The sequence below is a fragment of the Microcaecilia unicolor genome, unplaced genomic scaffold (assembly GCF_901765095.1).
Source record: "Microcaecilia unicolor unplaced genomic scaffold, aMicUni1.1, whole genome shotgun sequence".
Taxonomy (NCBI): Eukaryota; Metazoa; Chordata; class Amphibia; order Gymnophiona; family Siphonopidae; genus Microcaecilia; species Microcaecilia unicolor.
The window spans coordinates 76,005-101,401 of NW_021963325.1; the positions used below are offsets into that span (position 1 = coordinate 76,005).

The 25,397-nt window shown below is 44.5% G+C and overlaps 1 protein-coding gene across 1 annotated transcript in view; it reads left to right on the forward strand.

Annotated features, from left to right (window-relative positions):
- Nucleotides 1-25,397, forward strand: part of LOC115459189 (cilia- and flagella-associated protein 47-like) — a gene marked incomplete at both ends in the record, with an annotated part of 99,995 nt that overhangs the window by 60,170 nt on the left and 14,428 nt on the right. Inside the window, 4 exons of the mRNA XM_030189050.1 lie at nucleotides 4,125-4,221; nucleotides 10,717-10,933; nucleotides 16,931-17,175; nucleotides 24,453-24,583. Coding sequence (XP_030044910.1) covers nucleotides 4,125-4,221; nucleotides 10,717-10,933; nucleotides 16,931-17,175; nucleotides 24,453-24,583 — 690 coding nt within the window. The remainder of the gene's footprint in view (nucleotides 1-4,124; nucleotides 4,222-10,716; nucleotides 10,934-16,930; nucleotides 17,176-24,452; nucleotides 24,584-25,397) is intronic.

A 25,397-nucleotide genomic window follows, 5' to 3' on the forward strand; every position in this document is an offset into this window, starting at 1 on the left:
GTGAGCTGCTACCTAAGGCTTTTTCAAGTAGATTTCAGATGCAAGCAGAAGGTATCAGATTTCCTTCTCTTCATTCTCAACTGCCTATGATGCTCTTCTCCTCACTACAAATTCAAGTCAGTGAAAAGAACTCTAATGTGGGATAGCCTGATTATATGATGTTACACTAGGCACAGACACTTAAAGCTTGACACCTTTTTTCCCCCAGATACAGCTCTGCTGAAAGAGCAGCTAATACCAGGATTGATTTATAGAATTGGCGTCCTAGAAAGGACATGTGCTGAGGTCTTGAGACCCTAGATATTATATAACAGAGGGCTGTAGCTCTCAGTATATGCAAATGTATCTTGTGCGCAGTCAAGATATATGAGGGGAGATATGATAGAGGTCTATAAAATAATGAGTGGAGTAGAACGGGTAGACGTGAAGCGTCTGTTTACGCTTTCCAAAAATACTAGGACTAGGGGGCATGTGATGAAGCTACAAAGTAGTAAATTTAAAACGAATAGGAGAAAACTTTTCTTCACTCAACATGTAATTAAACTCTGGAATTCGTTACCAGAGAATGTGGTAAAGGCGGTTAGCTTAGCAGAGTTTAAAAAAGGTTTGGACGGCTGCCTAAAGGAAAAGTCCATAGACCATTATTAAATGGACTTGGGGAAATTCCACTATTTCTGGGATAAGCAACATAAAATGTTTTGTACTTTTTTGGGATCTTGCTAGGCATTTGTGACCTGGATTGGCCACTGTTGGAAGCAGGATGCTGGGCTTGATGGACCTTTTGATCTCTCCCAGTATGGCAATACTTATGTACTTATCCTACAAACATGATTGACTGTGGGGTTCCCAGGACAGGTTTGGGAATCCCTGTTCTAAATGATACTGAATAACTTAGAGCAGGTACTTCTGGGCCGTAAACTGGTTTAGTTTTCAGGATATTGCTAATGAATATGTATGATATATATTTGCATGGAATGTCTCATTCATACAGATATATTTCATGCATGGCTGCCCATTGGATCGATTAATAGTGCAGTTGATACGTTTCAGCAGTGGGTTTTAAGGGACTTGGCTTTGATGGAACAGAGACAGATGTTGATATATGGTAATTTGCCTAAAAACCTATATGATACCATGTGAAACCTACAAAAGAATGAATCAGTAGTAATAACTAGGGCTGACAAGGGGGGTGCTGTTGTAGTGCAGGACAAGGCTTCGTATTAAAGGGAAGCCATGAGACAATTGCAGGATTAGTCATTCTATCGAGAGCTACAGAATGACCCTACTTAAGATCTACAACAGACTGTTTATACGTTGTTGAAAGAAGCCTCTGATAATGGTGTTATCAACAATAGGGAATTTAGGTACTTGTACTGACAATTCCCTGTTGTTCCTAACATTCATTTTTTACCAAAAATCCATAAATGCATTACTGCCCCCCCAGGGTGCCCTATTGTGAATGGCAGAGGCTCTTTGATGAAACCTCTGTCTCAATTTGTGGATTTCCTTCTTAACACCGAAGTTCCTAAAATTGAATCCTATGTGAGAGATTCTACACATCTTTTACAGATGTTGGAGCGGACTAAATAGGAAGTTAGACATACTGTACAACTGGTTACACTTGATGTGTCTGCACTGTATACAAATATACCTCAAGGGAGTGCCCTGACTATGATAGCTAATCAGTTTGACAATATGGACTACTCAACACAATTGGTTGAGCTGTAAAAGCAGATGGCCCAGATTGTCTTAACCAAAAATTATTTGTCTTCGAACAGACCTATTACTTACAAATCAAGGGAGTCGCCATGGGGGCCACTGTTGCCCCCACTGTGGCTTGCCTCTATATGGCCTGGTTTGAAAACAAATATGTCTACTCCAGTAAGTTCGTTACCAATATTTGTCAATTTTAAAGATACATTGACGATGTCCTGCTTATATGGGATGGTAATGATGAGTTATTAGAAGAATATTTGGTATATTTGAATAACTGTGATGAAAATATTCAGTTCACGTCCCATATAGGTGGCAACCTAATCAATCTTTTGGATGTGACTATTTCATACTGCGATGGAAATTTTCAAACCAAAGTATACCGGACATCCACTGACAGGAACACTGTCCTGCACTATTCAAGTCATCACCCTAATGTGCTTAAGAATGGGATCACTGTGGGACAATTCCTGCGTATTCGTAGGAACTGTTCCCATAAAGGGGATTTTGTGGCACAGGCTATGGATATGAAGGTTCAGTTTAAACAGCGGGGTATCCATTTGGAAAATAGTTTTGAAAGAAGTGTGTATCTTTTAGAAGTAAATCTTCTCACTATAATTTGTGTTTTAGTCATCGCCCCTGAAGACGCGATTCTGCGAAACACAAATTTCTGTTGGGTGCTGACGATTTGTATGTTTGAGGATATTGAATTCCTGTTACATCTAAAGGAAGGAGGAAGATTTCATCTTAAGCTTGGTGGCCCGTTGTAGGACGTGCCGCAAGAAGGGATTGACTTTTATTCATTGGTTGTTCGTCGAGTTGAGCATAGCTCAGGATATTTATTGAACTTTGTGCTGTGAGAATCATTGATATGCACCAACATGTGAACAACGCCAGCTCAAATGGTGAAGATTGAGTGAACGATCTGGAGTAGAGTTCTCTCTAAAGAACTTTTAGGATAAAACTCTATGTTGAGCGGGAGGTTATGTCTATGCTGTTTAATATTTATATGTTGGAGCATTAAAAAGTCCTGCGTTGTGCGAAGTGTGACAGTGTGTGAATGAGTTGTGGTTGATAATTGTGAACAGTGGGGAGGGTATTGGGTTTTATAAAAAGCTTTTGTAATCTGTATTGGAGCACTTTAGTAGTGAAATAAAGTTTTTTTTGATCAGCAGTTTAAAGTGGTTAGTGGTTGCTTTATGTTGTCATGCTCAGCCGCCAGATCCGCACCACTCCTTCTCAGTCTCTTCCTTTCTTTACCAAGCACGCCCTTCACTCCCGAGTCGACAGTCTGCAATCAGGGTCTCCGGACAACAGGCAAATCCCCAGAAGTGCTTTATTATCTCCTGAGTACATTTACTCTGCTTTAAGGCTTCACAGGCCTTTCCCTCTCCTCAGTGTAGCTCCACTTTTAAACCCAGTTCATTGGAGCCCTGCTTGCAATATAGTTCAGCGTGGGCCTGCTTTCCACACAGTTCACTTTGGCCCTGTTTTCAATATGGTTTTCCCCAGCACTGCTTCTATTCCAGTACTTAGTAGCACTGCTCTTTCCCACAGTTAATGAGCACTGCTCACAATTCAGTTCAGTTAGCAATGTTTTCCTCCTCAATTCAGTTTTAGCACTGCTTTCAAACACAGTTTAGTTTAGCATTGCCTTCAAACACAGTTCATCTTAGAAATGAAATTAAACAGTTCCATTCAATGGCAATATGTCTAAGTCACTTTCTCACTCTTAGACCTAATGACCCACCTCCCTCATTTGTCAGCACAAAACCACCTGACATCCACCCACCGGGTCAATTCACCAAGGCTTCATTCACTCTCTCCAGTTCAGTTCATAACTCACTTTAAGAGCCCTCCACCAGCACTTCCATTTCCTCCTCATTCTCCCCTCCTTTCTCCTCCTCCAGTTCCATTCTCTCCTCCCCTTCCTCCCGGTCTAGGGGCTCCTCCCTTCCCCCATCTGATTCCATCTCCCAATCACACCCCGGCTCCTCCCTCCCTTGCATAGATTCTTCTCCCTTCACCTGATCTGTCTGCTGGTGCTGCACTGCCTTCTGGGGTTTGTAGTTCCTTAGCTCCTGGCTTCTCTGACGTTGCCCTGCCTTCTGGGCTTTGTAGTTCCTTGGTTCTGAATCTCTCTGGTGCTGCACTGCCTTCTGGGGCTTGTAGTTTCTTTGCTCTTCACAATGTATATGCATATTCAATAGAGATGTCTGAACGAGCAGGCCATTTTGCTGTCCTTAACTGGAATTGGTCACTCCTGGTTCAGAAAAAGGCCTTTATTATTTTTAACTGATAGAAGTGTTTTAATGGACTGCAAACCTGATTCCTAGCAGTTCATTTCTAGAGGGTATAAGAAGCATGAGACAGATGATAACTTTCTGTGTTAACTTTCTGATCTCTTGCAGTTCACTGAAGGACTCAGTGCTATACCAATCGGTGCTCAGGAGAAGGAAGAGTGTTCTTTAAAGCTAACCCCTAAGCAGCTTCACCAGGTAGTCATTGGTAAGATTTCAACATTGTTTCATCTGTTTTTCATAGCTGGATGTTTAACCTATTGTTTTAACTTAACACATCTAAATCTCGAAAAAGAGCTCTATAGGATATCCAACAATTGATAATTCATATAGCCATAAATAATATCCCTAAGTATTTCTGATGTACCAAAGTGATTTTAAATAGGAGGAAAAAACCTCAAATTATAAGGGAGCACTCCGTCGTTGATACAACCAACATTAGGGAGGTCCCTTAAATCATCATGGGTAAAAAACCTCTTTTTGTTGTTTCAAAAGTATGGCTCCTGCTCTAATACTTTAATGGATAAGAACCGTTTATATTTATAAAACGGACCAAATGCACTTATCTTTTTACTCTACAGTCATTTAGGCACCTTCCACGGCCCAACTTCGGCCCAAGTTTTGAATCCTTCCTCAGGGTCCGTGTCTGACTCATAAAGTGCTCCGTGATCTGTTCGCTTCCACTTCCATAACATAACACAGTCTTATATGCTGCTATGGCCTCACTGTTCTAAGCGGCTTACAGAAGAGAAGCTGCTGGAGCAGGACTGTTATACATAATGGACATTAATGAACATTACATAAATTTTCTAAATAACCAGATGTAAAACTTTTTTTCTGAAATCTAAGTAGGAATGAGCATCATAAAATAAACCTGAGTCATCTCTCCAAATTTTAGCAAATTGAAACGTGCATTTTGTCCTTTAGGGAGCAAAAACATATGTAGCTAGAACTATGTAACCTGCGGTTTCTAACTGATGTTACAAAAACCACATGTTGATATAAATAAGATGGTGCTAGACCGTCTAATATCATAGAGAAAACAAGCTAGCTTGAATAGAATACGAGCTTCTATGGGAAACCAGTGAAGTGAGAAAATGAGACGAACAGCAGGTATTTTGAATGGTTTGCAGCTTTTTTAGTTGTTTCCAATAGCATCCCAGGTAGCAGACATTGCAGTCGTCCAACTTTGTTAATATCAGCACCCGGGTTACTAGTTTAAATCCTCAAATTTAAAATATTTGTGAATTAAATATAGTTTTTGCATAAGCAAAAAAGATTTCTGAATAAGATAGTTAACATAGTAACATAGTAGATGACGGCAGAAAAAGACCCGCACGGTCCATCCAGTCTGCCCAACTAGATAAACTCATGTGTATACCTTACCTTGATTGTACCTGTCTTTTCAGGGCACAGACCGTATAAGTCTGCCCAGCACTATTCCCCGCCTCCCAACCACCAGTCCCGCCTCCCACCACCGGATCTGGCACAGACCGTATAAGTCTGCCCACCACTATCTTCTAATCTGAGGTTGTAAGGATAGAGTATTAACTACCCATATTCCCAGGATTTTAATAGCTGGGGAGAGTTTGTAACTCATTTGAGCAATACTGAACCAATCTGGGACATTCATGGCTTTTGCATCTATTAATTAAAAATGTGTTTTTTTGGTGTTTAGCTTTAGCATTTCCCGGATTCTATTAATGATATACAACTGGAAATTTTGGATGATTCATCCTCTAATTTGGATCCAATAGGAATCAGTACTGTGATGTAGAGATCTGCATGGGAATGGGGTTTGCGGGAATCCCCTCCGGGGCTGGAAGCAGTTTCTGCAGGGTTCCCGTGGAAGTGTAAGCTGCATCTGCGCCAGCCTTTCATAGTAACATAGTAGATGACGGCAGAAAAAAAGACCTGCACGGTCCATCCAGTCAGCCCAACAAGACAACTCATGTGTGCTACTTTTTGTGTATACCCTACTTTGATTTGTACCTGTGCTCTTCAGGGCACAGACCGTATAAGTCTGCCCAGCACTATCCCCGCCTCCCAACCACCAGCCCTGCCTTCCAACCACCGGCTCTGGCACAGACCGTATAAGTCTGCCCAGCACTATCCCCGCCTCCCACCACCGGCTCTGGCCTTTCACCTACCAAGTACCAAGTTCTTTGAGTGCCGCCTCCTCTTCCTCCTCCTTGTTTTAACAACGCAGATGCAGAAAGTCTTTCATTAATCCTCTCTGCTCCCAGGCTGATGCACAGGCCTCATCTCTGACACAGGCATGAGCATCAGAGGTCAGCTGACCTACTGGCTCTTGTATGTGGCAACCTCTCAGCTCACAGTGCCAGCAAATCAGAGACAAGTATTACATGTGCACACCAGAGTGTTCCAAGCTCGAACTCCTGTTCCTTCCTTGCTTGCAATGCTGCAGCTATTGTAGATACCATTAAATCCTAGGGATGGGACGGGTAAGATTCCAGCGGGGACGGGTGGGGACGGCTTAGCTTTCCGTCCCTGTGCAACTCTCTACTGTGATGTTGTCTTCATAACTATAGGAGAATCAGCCCTGGTTCTCAAGCAGAATTTCTAGTGAATGAATGAAAACATTAAATAAAATGGGACATAGCCCCAGACTCTTGAGAGATTGCACACAAATGAGTGCACTTATCAGATAGAATAATATTCATCTTTACCCTATAGCATCTTGTGGTCAAGAATAAAAAGAAGCAATTCAGAACCCTGACAGTAATCCCTATGCGCTCCAAAATTTGAATTAGAATGTTATGATCCACAAGATCAAATGCAGCAGAAAGATGAAACTGGAGCACTAAAGCCCTTTTTCCCTATCTAAGGGCCTCTTTTACTAAACCGCACTAGTGATTCCCAGCGTGGCAATGCCAACAAAGCCCATTCAGTCTTGCCGCAGTATACTGTAAATTTCTGATGCATGCCTATATACAAAGAGCTACAATAATCAGCATATATTATCTTTTCAAATGTTAAATTTTGTTCGAGATAGCATGAGTACTTAGTATCCACAACATTAATGAAAGCAACTACGTAGTATCTACAACATTAATGAAAGCAGCATTAGGTGAATTTGTTCTGACTATTGATGCAGATCGCATGGGGAAAAATGTACCAGCATGTCTGCATCAATGTGGATATTTTAATTGTTGCCTCATAGTGGTTAGGTAGCAAGAAGATAACCATCGTGGGGACAAACCACATCCACCTGACCTTGGGAAAGGCTGGTAAGTGAGTGAGAAGCACAAATAAGACAGGTAAGGTTATTTTTAGCACTCTGGATATTAGATTACACAAGCTTCCCACTCGCAATCCTAATTCAGTCTTGTCTAAACTATAAATATTGAAAGTAACAGACACAAGGCTCAGATGTTATAAAAAATGGAAAAACTGTTGGCAGCAAATAGAAAATGTAATTGGAGATTCTGAATTATGTAATCACCCAGATGATGGTGCATATGTTTACCTATCAAAGGAACAAAGATAGCATACACTTACCTAATCCTAAAATTAATAGGATACCTAACACCCCAAGCACTACCAGGCACCAAGGAGATAGCAGTTGAACCTGACAGATGATAACTCATTATTATTAGCATTTATATAACGCTACCAGACGCACACAGCGCTGAACACCTGATACAAAGAGACAGTCCCTGCTCAAAAGAGTTTACAATCTAAATAATACAGACAGACAAGGCAGTTACGGGTAAGGGAAGTAATGGGAGCTAAAAAGCAGCAGTGAAAAGAGCTAAAAAGCAGCAGTGAAAAGGTGGGTTTTCAGCATAGATTTGAAAACAGGTAGAGATGGAGCTAGACGTATAGGTCCAGGAAGGTGCCAAAAGGAGCGAAGCCTGGAGTTAGCAGTGGAGGAGAAGGAGGACGACAAGAGAGATTTGTCCAGTGAGCGGAGTTCACGGGGAGGGATGTAGGGAGAGATGAGAGTGGAGAGGTAATGGGGGGCTGCAGAGTGGATGTATTTAAAGGTCAGTACGAGAAGTTTAAACTGAATGCGGAAGCGGACAGGGAGCCAGTGAAGTGACTTGAGGATTGGGCTAGTGTGGGTATAATGATTCTGGCGGAAAATAAGTCGTGCCGCAGAATTTTGGACAGATTGGAGAGGAGAGAGATGGCTGAGCGGAAGACCAGTGAGAAGTAAATTGCAATAGTCCAAGCGAGAGGTGACAAGGGTGTGGATAAGGGTTCTGGCAGCATATTCAGAAAGGAAGGGGGCGAATTTTGCTAATACTGTAGATAAAGAAACGACAGGTTTTGGCGATCTGTTGAATATGCGCAGAGAAGGAGAGAGAGGAATCAAAGATGACTCCAAGGTTACGAGCCGAGAAGACAGGGAGGATGTGAGAGCCATTAACAGAGATAGCGAAAGGGGGAAGAGGGGAGGTGGGTTTAGGGGGAAAAACAAGAAGTTTTGGACGTGTTGAGCTTTAAATGGCGTTGAGACATCCAAGCTGCAATGTCGGACAAGCAGGCTGAGATTTTGTCCTGGACGAGCTCTCATCCTGTGGCAGGCTCAGAACCAGTTGATGGCAGCTATTCATTTATCCAAAATGTATTTATGAAACAAAATTGTTTTCAAAACTTTTTTTAAAAGTTATTAATACTAGACTCCAATTTCAGATTATTTAGTAAGATGGACCATAGATTAGCTGCTTGATAAGAAATAGAAGATGTAAACATTTTCCTGAGGAGTAGCCTAGTGGTTAGTGCGGTGGACTTTGATCCTGGGGAACTGAGTTCAATTCCCACTACAGCTCCTTGTGACTCTGGGCAAGTCACTTAACCCTCCATTGCCCCTGGTACAAAATAAGTACCTGAATATATGTAAACCGCTTTGAATGTAGTTGCAAAAACCTCAGAAAGGCAGTATATCAAGTCCCAGTTCCCTTTCCCTTCCCTCTAGGAAACAGTACCACCATACTATTTCTAAAATCATAGAATTGACCAGCTAGTGGCCTACATATAAGATGGACCATATATTGAGGAATCAGACCAATTAAGATCTTAAAGACCAAACAACCTAGTGGAACGGCCTCCAAGAGGAGGTGGTGGGAACAAAGACTGTATCTGAATTCACATAAGCTTGGGACAAGTACATATCTAAGGAAGCAGAAGGGATAGTGGATGGTCTTTATCTACCTTCATATTTCTCTGTTTCTCTGTTTTACATATTATATAAAGGTACTTATTTTGTACCTGGAGCAATGGAGGGTTAAGTGACTTGCCCAGTCACAAGGAGCTGCAGTGGGAATTGAACCCAGTTCTCCTGGTTCTCAGGGCACTGAAGTAACCATTAAGACACTCTTCCAATTACTAATGAACTCTTTGTTTGAATGCTTCTGTAAGTTTAGGCGTATTAAAACTTGCTATACTGCTAAAACATTTAGGAAAGAAAAGGAAGTCTATTAAAAATAGGACAGGCATGCATTCAAATGACAGAAAATGAGAGGATAGAGAAGCAAAGCATTAAAACAGGGATTAAGTCCTCACTTTCGCATGCTAGCAGGCTCAAACGACACAAATCGGAAGATGGGCGTCCTCCTCACAGGGTCACCCAAATTGGCATAATCGAAAGCTGATTTTGGGCGCCCCCAACTGCTTTCCGTCGCATGGACGACCAAAGTTCCCGGGGGCGTGTCGGAGGCATAGCGAAGGCAGGACTTGGGCATGCCTAACACATGGGTGTCCTCGACCCATAATGGAAAAAAAGGGTGTTCCTGATGAGCACTTGGATGACTTTACCTGGTCCTGTTTTTCTTACAACCAAGCCCCAAAAGGTGCCCGAACTGACCAGATGACCACTGGAGAGAATCGGGGATGACCTCCTCTTACTCCTCCAGTGGTCACTAACCCCCTCCCACCCTCAAAAAAACATCTTTAAAACTATTTTTTGCCAGCCTCAAATGTCATACTGAGGTCCATCAAAGCAGTATGCAGGTCCCTGGAGCAGTTTTAGTGGGTGCAGTGCACTTTAGGCAGGCGGACCCAGGCCCATATTCCCCCTACCTGTTCAACTTGTGGTGGTAAATGTGAGCCCTCCAAAACCCACTGTACCCACATCTAGGTGCACCCCCGTCACCCGTAAGGGCTATGGTAGTGGTGTACAGTTGTGGGTAGTGGGTTTGGGGGGCTCAGCACACAAGGTAAGGGAGCTATGTTCCTGGGAGAAATTTCTGAAGTCCACTGCAGTGCCCCCTAGGGTGCCCGGTTGGTGTTCTGGCATGTCAAGGGGACCAGTGCACTATGAATGCTGGCTCCTCCTACAACCAAAGGGCTTGCATTTGGTCATTTCTGAGATGGGCGTGCTTGGTTTCCATTATCGCCGAAAATCAGAAACGACCAAGTCTAGGGACGACCATCTCTAAGGACGACCTAAATGTCAAGATTTGGACATCCCCGACTGTATTATCGAAACAAAATATGGACGTCCATCTTGTTTCGAAAATCCGGGTTTCCCCACTCCTGGATGGGGACGTTTTGTGAGGACGTCCTCAGGAAAACTTGGGCGTCCCTTTCGATTATGCTCCTCGAGGTAATCCAACAGGATTCAGTCTCCAAAGGCTTACTGAACAATGCAAAGCAAATTAGCACAGTTTCAATTTCTTTCTTTTTTTTTCTGTTCTGCAATGTAAAATAAAGTTGTTCTACTTCTCTCTCCTAGGTCCCTCGCTGATAGAGTTTGGACAAGTTTGTATATGCTCCATTTCTGAAAGGCAGATGTATATCATCAATAACCTGCCTAAATTTATCTGGGTTCAGCTTGAAATTGATTGTAAAGAGCTGCAGCAGACCAGCCCGTTGTCTCACGTGCTGCCACCCACATCAAAGACACGCATACCTGTTGTGCTTGAGACTACCACACTGGGGGATTTTAAGAAGTAAGACTTCACAGGAGCTGTTTCTTTTTTATTCGGTTAGCGCTGAATATCAGCATAGGTGGTTAACATTTTAGAGGACAAGATAAGCCCAGAGTGGAGGAGTGGCCTAGTGGTTAGGGTGGTGGACTTTGGTCCTGTGGAACTGAGTTTGATTCCCACTTCAGGCACAGCAGCTCCTTGTGACTCTGGGCAAGTCACTTAACCCTCCATTGCCCCATGTAAGCCGCATTGAGCCTGCCATGAGTGGGAAAGCGCGGGGTACAAATGTAACAAAAATAAAATCCAGTACAAAATATTTTTGTGTATCTGAGTATAAAGTGGGCAATTCTCCTAGCAGTTTCTTCAGGTAAAAAGCATTTTATCCATCTCATTGTCTGATAATTGGCCATCTTATATGTGGGGTAAAGTATATGCACTTTCCCTGTGACTGCACCTCAAATATTGTATGCAATTTTGGTCACCACAAATCAAAAAAAAAAGTACCAAGTCAAAATAGCCCTGACAAAAAATGCTCCAACAAAAAAGCTCCCGACATAATAGTCCCTGACATAATAGCCACTGTCAAAACGGCCTGCAAACAATATAACCCTTGACAAGTTAGCCCCCCCCCCCCCGACAAAAGGGCTGCCCAGAATATGGGACTGCATTTTTTTCCTAATAATCTTACCTTGCCAATCAGGATAAGGTTGGTAAGACTATGAAAATGATGACAATATTGTTTTTTAAATTAGCATGTTGATGGAAGAATAGTTTCTTTAAATAGGAGAACAGATCAGTTTGTAGCTATAGAATTTTGTTTATTTATATATGCTTTATGCAATTGAATTCTAGTAGGAGTCTTTATCAGTGAAGATTTCAGTTGTATATTATATTTTTTGTGATGTGCTATTTTTTCTGAGGGGGCTGTTTTGTTAAGGGGGCTATTTTGTTAAGGGTTGTTTTGTGGGAGGGGCCATTTTGTCACACCCTATTTTGTTAGGGTGTGTAAAAGAGGGGGTCCGCTTCCTCCTCTTGGGTGGAGCCAGCAAGCCTGCAGGGCTCCCGAGGTTCCAGGACAGAATGCTGCTAATACTGGGACTCAGGGCCAAAGTATTTTATTATCAAGGCAATTTCATACCAAAAATCATAATATATTCTTCAAAACAAAAGGTACAGTCCTCATAAGTTAATCTTCAAAAGAAAAAAAAAGGTACAGTCCAGGTCCCCAAATCCCTCAGCAAACTATCAGCTCCTCAAAACCTCAGGTCTTCTATTAGGGCATTAGCTTTTCCTTCCCCCTCCTTCAGAAGGGTTTAGTAAGAGTTCAGCACACTTCCAATAAAGCACAACAGTTCAGAACAAATCTTCATGGACAGTCTTTGCACATCAAACCAATACCACAAATCACCTGCCTTTTCACAGCACAGAGGGAACCCTATAAGGAGCTGGGTTGGCAGCTTCTCCCAACTCTCAGCACCACGCCCGCCCAGTGTGGCCTCCTCCACTGCCTTCAAGTGCTGGGCAGGGCAACCTTTGAATTCTCCCACTCCATGGTAGCTGGCTCCTCTCTCTTAGGCAGCTCTAGTGGCAGGTGTCGCGCACCTCACCTACTCGCGGTCCTGACTGCCCTCCGGTCCCGCCTCTGTGTGAGGGAGCGTTGGCCCTGCTGGTTGGGCCGGTGCCCCGACGCTGCTATTTTCCCCGTGCTCACAGTCACGTCCGGCCTGACGACGCTGGCGTGGTGCCCCGGACCTCGGGACTTGCCATCTCTGCTGTTTTGGAGCGCCGGCCATCTTGGCAGCACCGGCGCTCCTGGATCGGCGCTCCTCTTCTGGGTGCGGGGCCCGGGAACTCGGGCCACGCTTCCTACACCCGGATTGGCTCCTGCATCTGAGTTTCGCCTCCTCTGATTGGCTGGCCAATCGGGATTCCCTCTTGCCAGCTGAATCCTTTCTTCTTGTCTCTGCCAGCTGAGTCTTATCCCTCGGGAAGGTGGGGGCTATTAAGGAGCAAGCCTTTCCCTCAAACTTTGCTTCGGCTTCTACCTTTGTAGATCTGCCTGTTCGTGTGAGTGACTTGTCTGCTACTACTTACTGCTTGACCTGATCTGACCTCTGCTTGGAACCTGACCACCCTCTGCCTGCTGCCTGACCTGACTTTTGCTTAGAACCCGACTACTCTCTGCCGGCTGCCTGACCTGACCTCTGCTTGGAACCTGATTCCTCTCTGCTTGCTGCCGGACCTGACCTCTGCTTGGAACCTGACTCCTCTCTGCTTGTTGCCTGACCTGACCTCTGCTTGGAACCCAACTACTCTCTGCTGGCTGCTTGACCCGATTACTACTCTGTCGCAATCCTCCGCTTGCTGCTGACCCAACTGTGGCTTCTGCTGGAGTCCAGCCTTCTCTTGCCTGCTGTCTGCGGCCGTCTGATCCCCGAGGTGTCCGTAAGTCCTGCGGGCCGCCTGCACCTGGGGGCTCAACCCTCAGGGAATGGTGGTCCTCCCAGGTGAAGCCTTGGGGGTTGCTTGGCTGCCCGACTGGGCGCAGGCTAAAAGACTTCATCGCTGTGCTCCCTCTGGGCACAAGGGCTCACGATCGTGACAGCAGGCTACTTCCTTCCTCCACATACTCCATGGAATCTCTCTCTCCATTCATCTCCCCTCTCTCCTGGTGACTGAGAGCCTCCAGGAAATCTGCTCTCCCCTTCTCACAGCTGGGGGGAATTATATACTGATGGCGAAGCCATGGAAACTGAGCTTCATCCTTCCCTCTCCCTCTAGTGGGGAAGGGAGTAACAGGCTCACCCTGCCTTGAGCCATTGATCCCCCTGCTGGGGCTGGGAATCCATTCCATTTTTTTTAGGACTACTCTCTTCTCTCATTCTTGAAGGACTTCTGGGACCCGTAGTTCTGGGCTCAACTGCTTCACTGGGGAATCTCTGGGGCTTGCCTTGTCACAGGTGTGAAATGTCAACGGTTATTTTCTTACAAGGCTCTTTTTGTCTGGGCTATTTTGTCAGGGCTGTTATGACTGGGTGCCCTCAAAAAAGATATAGCACTGAGCAGGACAGGGCCCTGCTATTTTGGAAATGACGATGCCTGAGACATGAGCGAGTGGTTATCACTCTTGCCCCATCAAGAGGTACCAGGTTGCAGGGTTGGGGACCTGGATGAGGGTCAGGTGGGTGATACTAGACATCAGGGACTTTGTTTTAAAATTCTTGGCGGTGAAGGAGAGAGAAGGGTGCTAGTAGACACAGGGGAAACAGTTTGGGTGGGTGGGAAGGAGAGGGCTGGTCATGTCATGGAGGGGGGTGCCAAGGGAATTTTGTTTTTTTTAATATTGTGGCAGGGGTGGGAGGGAACAGGGTCTGTTGATTTTGGAGGATGGGAGTTGGCTGCAGTGGGGCAGAAGGGAAGGAGATGGGGCTGATGCTGACTGTGGGGGCTCTACGCCAGTCTCAGACCTGGCAGTAGATTTCTGGCATTGAGCCCTCATTTAGCATGCATTTTAATATGCTTTGTGCTGATGTCTACCGTGGCAGTGCAGAATCCTTCTTTTCAAATTCACATCCAATGCTCTTCTCATCCTTGAAAAAGTAACATTTCTTTCAGAAAGCCCAAGAGCATTCCTGGCCTGTGCTGCCCATCTCGGGCAAACCCAACACAACCAAACACCCCCATCCCGACCATCTCTATGGGTTCAACACCGACAAGTTGTCAGGAAGACAACACCCACCGCTCATATAGAAATCCCTGCTATCAAACATATAAACACAAGTGACCGTACTCACTTGCAAATGCACAGTACAGACTTCCCTCTCTGTCCCGCCCTCCGCGTCAAGACGTCATGACGTCAGAGGGTGGAACAGAGAGGGAAACGGAGTCGAATTGTCGGACGCCGCCGCTGCTGCCTGGAAAGGAACATCGCACGAAACAACCTCCACCCTCCGCCCCATCCCCGCCGCCGCTCCTGCCCCCCTCTGTATCGGGCCCCCTGCACTGACCTGTCAGCGCCTCTCACCTCCGTGTGGGAAGCGATCTGCTGCCGCCTGTAGCGCTTTCACACGGAGGTGAGAGGCGCTGTCAGGTCAGTGCAGGGGGCCCGGCACGGAGGCGGAAGGGAGCGGCGGCGATGAGGGTAGCTGGACATGGGGGGAGGGCAGGGGGGAGAGGTCATGGTTGCTGGACTTGGGGTGAGAGCAGGGTACAGAGGAGGGTTGCTGGACATGGGGGGAGGGGGGTAGGCCAAGGGAAAGAGGAGGGTCGCTGGATATGGGGGGAGGCTCGGTGGACGGGGTGAGGCCAGGGGAGAGAGGAGGGGCTGCAATACTCGCCCGTTTTTAAACGGGCTTAACGGCTAGTTTTGTAATGAAAGTGAGCCAAGTATAGAGCAATCAAGCCATTGTGACATCACTGATGAGGTTGGCTCTTATGACATTACAGTATCAGCTCTGATTAGCAGAGACTGAAAACTCTTCACTCTTGTGGGCCAATGCTCAGAGCTCCGGCGCTGTAGGGAACAGCGCTGAAAAAAAATTTCCCAATGCTCAACACTAATAGCATGCAAATTATAGGTGCACTTTTAGCCTTGAGCATTGGAAGTTAAGTAGTAGGAGCATGCCTGCTGCTGGACATGGTGACAGTGCTAGTATTGCCAGGCAAATATTTAAAAAGATGGAACTTTTAGGCTAAATTTAGGACCAATACACAGAGGTGTGAAAAATCATCCTGTCTGGGAATTACAAAAAAAAAAGTGTGTACAGGTTGATGCACGAGAAATCTCTCTTCAGAAATCCTAATGTCAGCTCCGAGCTAGCGTTAGGTGTTTCAGCAGTAAGGGCAGGGTTTGGTTTGTTCGCTGTTTCTGAGAATTGGGAAGGAATAACGAAGGGATCTCATTTGCATAGGATTGCCTACGTTTTAATGCTACTGCAGGTTATCTTTGCCGCGCAGATTGTCCCTAACGCCAGCCCTATTCTGGCGCTAATCGGCTCTAGCGCAGGCTTTAGGTTCTGAGCATTGGCTCATAAGGGGGAAGTTATCAAAGTGGGTAACTATAAAGAGATGTTATTTTACCACTAACACTTGTTCTTTTAGCAAAGACCTATTTATGCAGCCATACCTATTTACTAATAAGTAGGGTTAGCAGTAAAATAACACCTCTTAACAGTAGCCCACATTGATAACTTTTCCCCTTTAGTCCTTGGTTTCTTCTGCTGCACAAAAGTGAAGTTCACCATCACCAGGGAGAGAAAGTGAAGGCACCAGAATTCTTACAAGTGTCTTTGCCAGGCTGCTCTTTGGTTAGCACTTCCACATTCCCTCTTCCTTAATGTTTTAAGCTTCTGCCAGTGGCAATACAGCGTATAGGACTAGATTCTATGTGTCCACGCCTAAATAAATCGGTGCCGGAAATAAAATACGCCTAAGTGTATTCTATAAAGTATGCCTTAATTTAGGCGTACTTTATAGAATAAGCCTAAATTTCCACGTGGTTTATAGAATACGCTGAGCACCAAGTCCATGAAGGCTAAATTTAAATCGCGGGCAGTTATGCCAAGTAAAACTTGGTGTAAATCCCATTGCCTAAATTAGGCGTGGACCGGGTGTATTCTATAACAATGCACATAGATTTTAGAAATGCCCATGACCTGCCCTTCCACGCCCATGGCCACGCTCCTTTTCAACAATGCGACTTAGAATTTATGTGCATCATGTTATAGAATACGCTTAGACAGTTGTGTGCGTAAATTCTAATTAATGCCAGTTAGTGTTAATAATAGCTTGTTGAGTGACATCAGTGCTGATTGGCTTGTTAACTAATTAAGTTGCACACGCAAATCCAGAATACGACTGAATTTGCCCATGCAATTTAAGTCGCACTGTACAGAATTCAGCGAATAATGTTCCACTTTATTGATATGTTTTCTGCATTGAAAGTTCGTTATTGAGCACTGTAACTCAACAATCAAATGAAATGTGAAACTAATGAAAAGGATGCCATTTATCTTACAGGTCAATTAATTATACTGTTAACACAAGACATACCGGGCATGTGATGGTCACTTCAACAGTAGTTCCTGTTGCTCTGGATCTGTCCACGGAGGAGCTGATTCTAAAACCCATCCCTGGCTTATTGATAGAATCAGGATTTAGAACAACACTCACCCTGTACAATCGGAGAAATCATCCTGCTGATTTCTGCTGGAAACCCAAAATTAGAGATAAAGGAATAGCATTTTCTATACGCCCAGCCAGAGGTATTTAAGTTCCAAGCTATTTAAAGGAAAACAAGCATATATTTGAAAAATAGGAAGCTTGCACTGATCTGGTTGTAAACACTGTGCACTACGATGATTGTTATTGTGGACTGTTAGTATACTGTAACAGCCCTGGTATGCCATGACACCATTTGCAACAGTCATGTCACAGTAACCTCTTTAACATCTGCAAATACTGCTACTTTCCATTCTCTGCAGACTGTTTCCTTTGTCTATTTTATTTTGAAATAATATTTATATCCCACAATGTTCCAAAACACATTGTAATGTGGCTTACAAAACTAACAACCAGAACATTGATACATAGTGGCTTACAGAGTGAAGAGTTGGTCATTAAGAACCATATGATTGTAATGGTATAACAAGAGTGTTCTAAGTAGGATCATCCCAGAAGAGTTCAGATCAGTGTATCCTGAAAGACTGGAACCTAGAGTATCTGCCAATCGTAGGGTTGGAATGACTGCCAGAGGAGCTGTGCATAATACAGCTTGTGGCTATAGAACTCTGGTCTTGTTCACCCTTCATGCCCCTTTTCTGTTGCTGCACCCGGTGGCCAGTGGAATTGTTAACCTCTTCTACCACCAAGATATCTGGCCGTGCCACCTATTTGCACTGACAGGGTTGTCAGACTGCTATGTGGGAAAGTTGTAAACCAATCAGGTTTTCAGGACATCCATTTAAGTGCACGTTGGATAGGTGCATGCTCTGTTTAACTGCATGCCATACTTCGGTCCCGTTTTTGACGCCATCAGTTTCTATGGGGACAAACTTCGGTTTAGCGCACCACTGATAAGTGCAAGATTCATACCTGTATATAATATGTAAGCCGCATTAAACCTGCTATGAGTGGGAAAGCGCGGGTACAAATGTAAAAAAAAATATGCATGGTTTAAGACCACTCCTCTGCAGGAAAGACTCCGCATAAGCGCACGCACGGAATATGTAAGCTGATTGGCACATGACAAAGGGGTGATAAATTTGAAATCTCATTGGTTAACTGCCACAGGCAGAATAAGTGGAAGAAAGTTGTTAGAGTGTACACTGGGGTCGTCGTCGTCGTCATTGCGCAACTGTAAGACTTGAACACTGGCTGAACGAATAGAGGTTCTTAAAAAATTAGAAAACAAACAGTCAAGCATCTATTGCTAAAGAATATGGTGTCAATCCCAGTCAAATTTCATGTATCTTGAAGCAGAAAGATCAGCTTCTGGAAGACTGGGAAAACAATACAGGAAACGTAAACAGGCAGGAAAAGCTGAGGATGTAGAAGATGCTCTTCTTTGGTGGTTTTCTCAAGTCAGGAGCAGTTTCCTGTCAGTGGTCCACTGCTTATGGAGAAAGCTAATCAGCTAGCTGTAAGTCTTGGACTAACTGAATTTAAAGCCACTGTTGGATGGTTGGAAAGATGGAAGCAGAGGAACAGCATGGTGAAAAACAAGACACTGATGAATTTGGTACTGAAAATTGGGTTGTTTCAGTTTTTCCTACCATCTTGAACGAGTTTGCACCTCGTGACATTTTCAATGCTGACGAAAACGGTCTCTACTGGCGAGCGATTCCTGATGGAACACTTGCATTCAAACAAGCCAAAACTACAGGAAGTAAAACATCGAAGGACCGACTGATGATCCTCCTTTGCTACAATATGGATGGGAGTGAGAAGTTGGAACCACTCGTCATTGGAAAGAGCAAACAGCCCCGTTGCTTCATGAATGTTAAGCTACTTCCTGTGTCATACGAGGCTAATGCAAATTCATGGATGACTGGGGAAATTTGGAAGCAGTGGCTAAAGAAGTTAGACACTAGAATGCGGGCACAAAAACGTCAGATTTTGATGCTTTGTGATAATTGTGCTGCACACAGTGATGATGTCAAGCTGTCTAACATCAAGGTGGTCTTCCTGCCACCAAACACTACCTCTCTGATCCAACCTATGGAACAGGGCATAATAGCTAATTTCAAACAACATTATCGGGCTCTTGTGCTACGTCGTCTGATGAGTGTTATGGATGACCAGACTGGCAAGGATAAACGTGTTGTTGAACTGGCTCGTAATCTATCACTGTTGGATTCCCTACATATGCAGAAAGAAGCATGGAATCATGTTACACAGGCAAACGTGAACTGCTACAAGTGGGCAAGCTTTGTTAAGGATGTGGAGAGGGACGAAACAGATGCAGCTGTTGCAAACGCGTCAGATGAACAGGCTATTGACATCTCAGCCGGTGTTACTGAAGAGGAATTTCATCACTATGTAGCTGTTGATTACAATCTACAAACAGCTGACGACAGCACTATGTCGAGAGATGCGCCTACACGCAGGCAAAGGCTGATGATGAAACAGATGATGAAATGAGCAGTGAGGCACATGCTGACGAAATTCAACAACCTCCTGTCACTTTTGCAAGAGCGCTGGAGAGTCTCAACACTGTGCGGGCCTATCTGGAGGCCACTGGATGTCAGTGCTATGACAGTTTTTACGTAGTCTATGGAACTCATAGGTACAAGAGTGTACAGAGGACTATGACTGATTACTTCAAGTAAGCCTAACGTCAGTTAACGGAGACTATATACTGTACGTATAATAAACAGTACTGTACATATGTTTTTCAGATGTCAAGCTTCTTTGGGTCACAACGGTTAAGTACACGCTCTGATTAATTGCATGTATTTCTTTGATCCCAGACCCTTGCACTTAAGTGGATTGCACTATACTTGTGCATAAAATCTATTTGTATGCACTGCCTTCAATGGATGCAGACTTATCTGATGCATATTCATTAGGGATAACCTGCAAATCAGACTGTATTGCATCCCGCCAGTCTGTCTGTCTTATGCTGCTTCAGGATAGTACACAATTGGGCTCATTTTCGAAAGAGAATGGTGCCCATCTTTTGACACAAATCGGGAGATGGGAGTCCTTCTCCCAGGGTCACCCAAATTGGCATAATCAAAAGCCGATTTTGGGTGCCCTCAACTGCTTTCCGTCGCGGGGATGACCAGAGTTCCCGGGGGCGTGTCGGAAGCATAGCGAAGGCGGGACTTGGGCGTGCTAAATACGTGGGCATCCTCTGCCATAATGTAAAAAGGAAGGGCATCCCTGACGAGCACTTGGCCGACTTTACTTGGTCCATTTTTTCTTGCAACCAAGCCTCAAAAAGGTGCCCGAACTGACCAAATGACCACCGGAGGGAATCGGGGATGACCTCCCCTTACTCCTCCAGTGGTCACTAAGCCCCTCCCACCCTAAAAAGAAAACTAAAAATATTTTTTGCCTGCCTCTATGCTAGCCTCAAATGTCATACCCAGCTCCCTGACAGCAGTATGCAGGTCCCTGGAGCAGTTTTAGTGGGTACTGCAGTGCACTTCAGGCAGGCGGACCCAGGCCCCCACCCCACCTTTTCCACTTGTAGTGGTAAATGCGAGCCCTTCCAAACTACTACTACTACTACTACTTAACATTTCTAGAGCGCTACTAGGGTTACGCAGCGCTGTACAATTTAACAAAGAGAGACAGTCCCTGCTAATAGACAAGTGAACGGTCGGTCAGATAGGGGCAGTCAAATTGGGGCAGTCTGGATTCACTGAACGGTAAGGGTTAGGTGCCGAATGCAGCATTGAAGAGGTGGGCTTTAAGCAAAGACTTGAAGACGGGCAGGGAGGGGGCTTGGCGTAAGGGCTCAGGAAGGTTGTTCCAAGCATAGGGTGAGGTGAGGCAGAATGAGCGGAGCCTGGAGTTGCCGGTGGTGGAGAAGGGTACTGAGAGGAGGGATTTATCCTGTGAACGGAGGTTACGGGCGGGAACGTAAGGGGAGATGAGGGTAGAAAGATAGTGAGGGGCAGCAGACTGAGTGCATTTGTAGGTAAGAAGGAGAAGCTTGAATTGAATGCGGTATCTGATCGGAAGCCAGTGAAGTGACCTGAGGAGAGGGGTGATATGAGTATATCGGTTCTGGCGGAATATGAGACGTGCAGCAGAGTTCTGAACAGATTGAAGGTGGATAGATGGCTAAGTGGGAGGCCGGTGAGGAGTAAGTTGCAGTAGTCCAGGCGAGAGGTAATGAGAGCGTGGACGAGAGTTCGGGTGGTGTGTTCAAAGAGGAAAGGGCGAATTTTGCTGATGTTAAAGAGGAAGAAGCGACAGGTCTTGGCTATCTGCTGGATATGCTCAGAGAAAGAGAGAGAGTCAAAGATGACTCCGAGGTTGCGGGCAGATGACACGGGGAGGATGAGGGTGTTATCAACTGAGATAGAAAGTGGAGGAAGAGGAGAAGTGGGTTTTGGTGGCAATGGTGGCATCAGCTAGGCCACATTTTACAACTGCGGATAAAGGTGTGATTTTTTTTAAGGGACAGTAAATGGCCATGCGGGTAACTTAAAAATAGTGCCTCTGTATAAGTCTCTGGTGCGACCTCATTTACTACTACTACTACTACAAACCCACCCAGAACCCATCTAGGTGCCCCCCTTCACCCCTTAGGGCTATGGTAGTGTTGTACAGTTGTGGGGAGTGGGTTTTGGGGGGCTCAGCACCCAAGGTAAGGGAGCTGTGTTCCTGGGAGTATTTTATGAAGTCCACTGCAGTGCCCCCTAGGGTGCCCGGTTGGTGTTCTGGCATGTGAGGGGGACCAGTGCACTACGAATGCTGGCTCCTCCCACGACCAAATGGCTTGGATTTGGTAATTTCTGAGATGGGCATCCTCGATTTCCATTATCCCCGACAGTATTATTGAAACAAAAGATGGCCGCCCATCTTGTTTCGGTAATACAGGTTTCCCCGCCCTTTCGCTGGGACGTCCTGCAAGGACATCCTCAGGAAAACTTTGGCACCCTGTTCGATTATGCCCCTCAATGTCTTCATGGTGCTTCTGAGCTCTTTTAGTGCTGTTTTAATAAAAATAACTTTTATTTTACAAATAGTAGAAAAAGCTATAACTGGAAGACTTGGGTTGAAATCCCACAGTGGCTTCTTGTAGCCTTGGGCAAGTCATTTAACCCTCTGTTGCACTGAGATGACATAAGTACATAAGTATTGCCATACTGGGAAAGACCAAAGGTCCATCAAGCCCAGCATCCTGTTTCCAACAGTGGCCAATCCAGGTCACAAATACCTGGGAAGATCCCAAAAATGTACAAAACATTCTATACTGCTTATCCCAGAAATAGTGGATTTTCCCCAAGTCCATTTAGTAATGGTCTATGGACTTTTCCTTTAGGAAGCCATCCAAACCTTTTTTAAACTCCACTAAGCTAACCACCTTTACCACATTCTCTGGCAATGAATTCCAGAGTTTAATTACACGTTGCGTGAAGAAAACTTTTCTCCGATTTGTTTTAAATTTACTACATTGTAGCTTCATCGCATGCCCCCTAGTCCTAGTATTTTTGGAAAGCGTAAACAGACGCTTCACATCTGCTCATTCAGCTGCACTCATTATTTTATAGACCTCTATCATATCTCCTCTCAGCCGCCTTTTCTCCAAGCTGAAGAGCCCTAGCCGCTTTAGTCTTTCCTCATAGGGAAGTCGTCCCTTTCCCTTTATCATTTTTGTCGCCCTTCTCTGCACCTTTTCTAATTCCACTATATCTTTTTTGAGATGCGGGGACCAGAATTGAACACAATATTTGAGGTGCGGTTGCACCATAGAGCGATAGAAAGGTGTTATAACGTCCTCATTTTTGTTTTCCATTCTTTTCCTAATAATACCTTACATTCTATTTGCATTCTTATCCGCAGCAGCACACTGAGCAGAAGGTTTCAACGTATCATCAACGACAACACCTAGATCCCTTTCTTGGTCCGTGACTCCTAACATGGAACCTTGCATGACGTAGCTATAATTTGGGTTCCTCTTTCCCACTTGCATCACTTTGCACTTGCTCACATTAAACATCATCTGCCATTTAGACGCCCAGTCTCCCAGTCTTGTAAGGTCCTCTTGTAATTTTTCACAATCCTCCCGCGATTTAACGACTTTGAATAGCTTTGTGTCATCAGCAAATTTAGTTACCTAACTAGTTACTCCCATCTCTAGGTCATTTATAAATATGTTAAAAAGCAGCGGTCCCAGCACAGACCCCTGGGGAACCGCACTAACTACCCTTCTCCATTGATAATACTGACCATTTAACCCTACTCTCTGTTTTCTTTTAACCAGTTTTTAATCCACAATAGAACACTACCTCCTATCCCATGACTCTCCAATTTCCTCTGGAGTCTTTCATGAGGTACTTTGTCAAATGTCTTCTGAAAATCCAGATACACAATATGAACCGGCTCACCTTTATCCACATGTTTGTTTACTCCTTCAAAGAATTGAAGTAAATTGGTCAGGCAAGATTTCCCCACACTAAAGCCATGCTGATTTGGTCTCAGTAATCCATGAACAGGAAAAATTTGCCAGTACTGTTGGCCTCCCCCCCCCCCCCCCTTTTTAAACTAGGAAAGACTAAGGAGGCTAGGGCTTTTCAGCTTGGAGAAGAGATGGCTGAGGGGAGACATGATAGAGGTATATAAAATAGAGGTGAGTGGAACAGGTGGATGTGAAGCGTCTGTTCATGCTTTCCAAAAATACTAGGACTAGGGGGCATGTGATGAAACTGCAGTGTAGTAAATTTAAAACAAATAGGAGAAAAGTTTTCTTCACCCAACACATAATTAAACTCTGGAATTCGTTGCCGGAGAACGTAGTGAAGGCGGTTAGCTTGGCAGAGTTTAAAAAGGGGTTGGACGGTTTCCTTAAGGACGAGTCCATAGACCGCTACTAAATGGACTTGGGAAAAATCCACAATTTCGGGAATAACTTGTATAAAATGTTTGCATGTTTGGGTAGCTTGCCAGGTGCCATTGGCCTGGATTGGCCGCTGTCGGGGACAGGATGCTGGGCTCGATGGACCTTTGGTCTTTTCCAGTATGGCATTACTTATGTACTTATGCTGTGAAAATTGTCACACTTGTGGCAGAGCCCTCGTTTGCAGCTTGATGCTTGTGTGCAGAGGGAACTACCATACCATACCATACTACTACTACTACTTAACATTTCTAAAGCGCTACCAGGGTTACGCAGCGCTGTACAATTTAACAAAGAAGGACAGTCCCTGCTCAAAGGAGCTTACAATCTAAAGAACAAAAAGTGCAGTCAAACCATATCACACCATACAAACTGTGCTAAACGTATCAATGTTGGATAAGTCGTGTTTTCTATTGTAACAGCATAGTGCTGTGCCATTTATGTTTCCTGTAATCTTTCTGCCAGGAACTGTGGAAGAATTCAGTGACCTGGACTGTGAAGTGGTGTGGCATCCCGGATTCTCCTCTCCTGAGGAAGGGGAGTTCAGTCTGTTTGTGCAGGGTGGCAGCACTCTGAAGCTGAACTGCATTGCGCAGGTAATCCTACAACTTACTAGCTTGATTGTTTTTCCATTTTGTTTTTTTCTCCTTAATCCCAGGAGCAAATATTTTTCTGATAAAATGTGTTAAAAGAAAAAAAACTCAAAAACTTGGCAGATGAAATTTGTTGTGGACAAATGCAAAGTGATGCACATTGGGAAGAACAATACGAATCATAGTTACCTGATCCTAGGGTCCACCTGAAATCTTCTGCCCAGTGTGTGGCAGCGGCCAAAAAAGGAAACAGGACGCTAGGAATTATTAGGAAAAAGATGATAAATAAGACCAAGAATATTATAATGCCTGTGTTTCGCTCCATGGTACGACCTCACCTTTAGTATTGCTTTAAGTTCTGGTCGCCGTATCTTAAAAAATATAGCAGAATTAGAAAAAGTTCAAAAAAAGTGGGACCAAAATGATAAAGGGGATGGAACTCCCAAGAGATTAAGACTGTTCAGCTTGGAAAAGAGACAGCTGAAGGAAGATATAATTGAGGTTTACAAAATCTGAGTGGTGTAGAACGGGTAGAAATGAATTGATTTTTCACTCTTTCAAAAGTACAAAGACCAGGGGACACTCAATGAAATTACATGGAAATACTTTTACAACAAATAGGAGGAAATATTTTTTCACTCAACAAATATTTAAGCTTTGGAACTCGTAGCCAGAGGATGTGGTGACAGCAGTTAGCGTATGTGGGTTTTAAAAAGGTCTGGACAAGTTCCTGGAGGAAAAGTCCATAGTCCGTTATTGAGACGTACATGGGGGAAGCCAGTGCTTGCCTTGGGATTGGTAGCATGGAGTGTTGCCA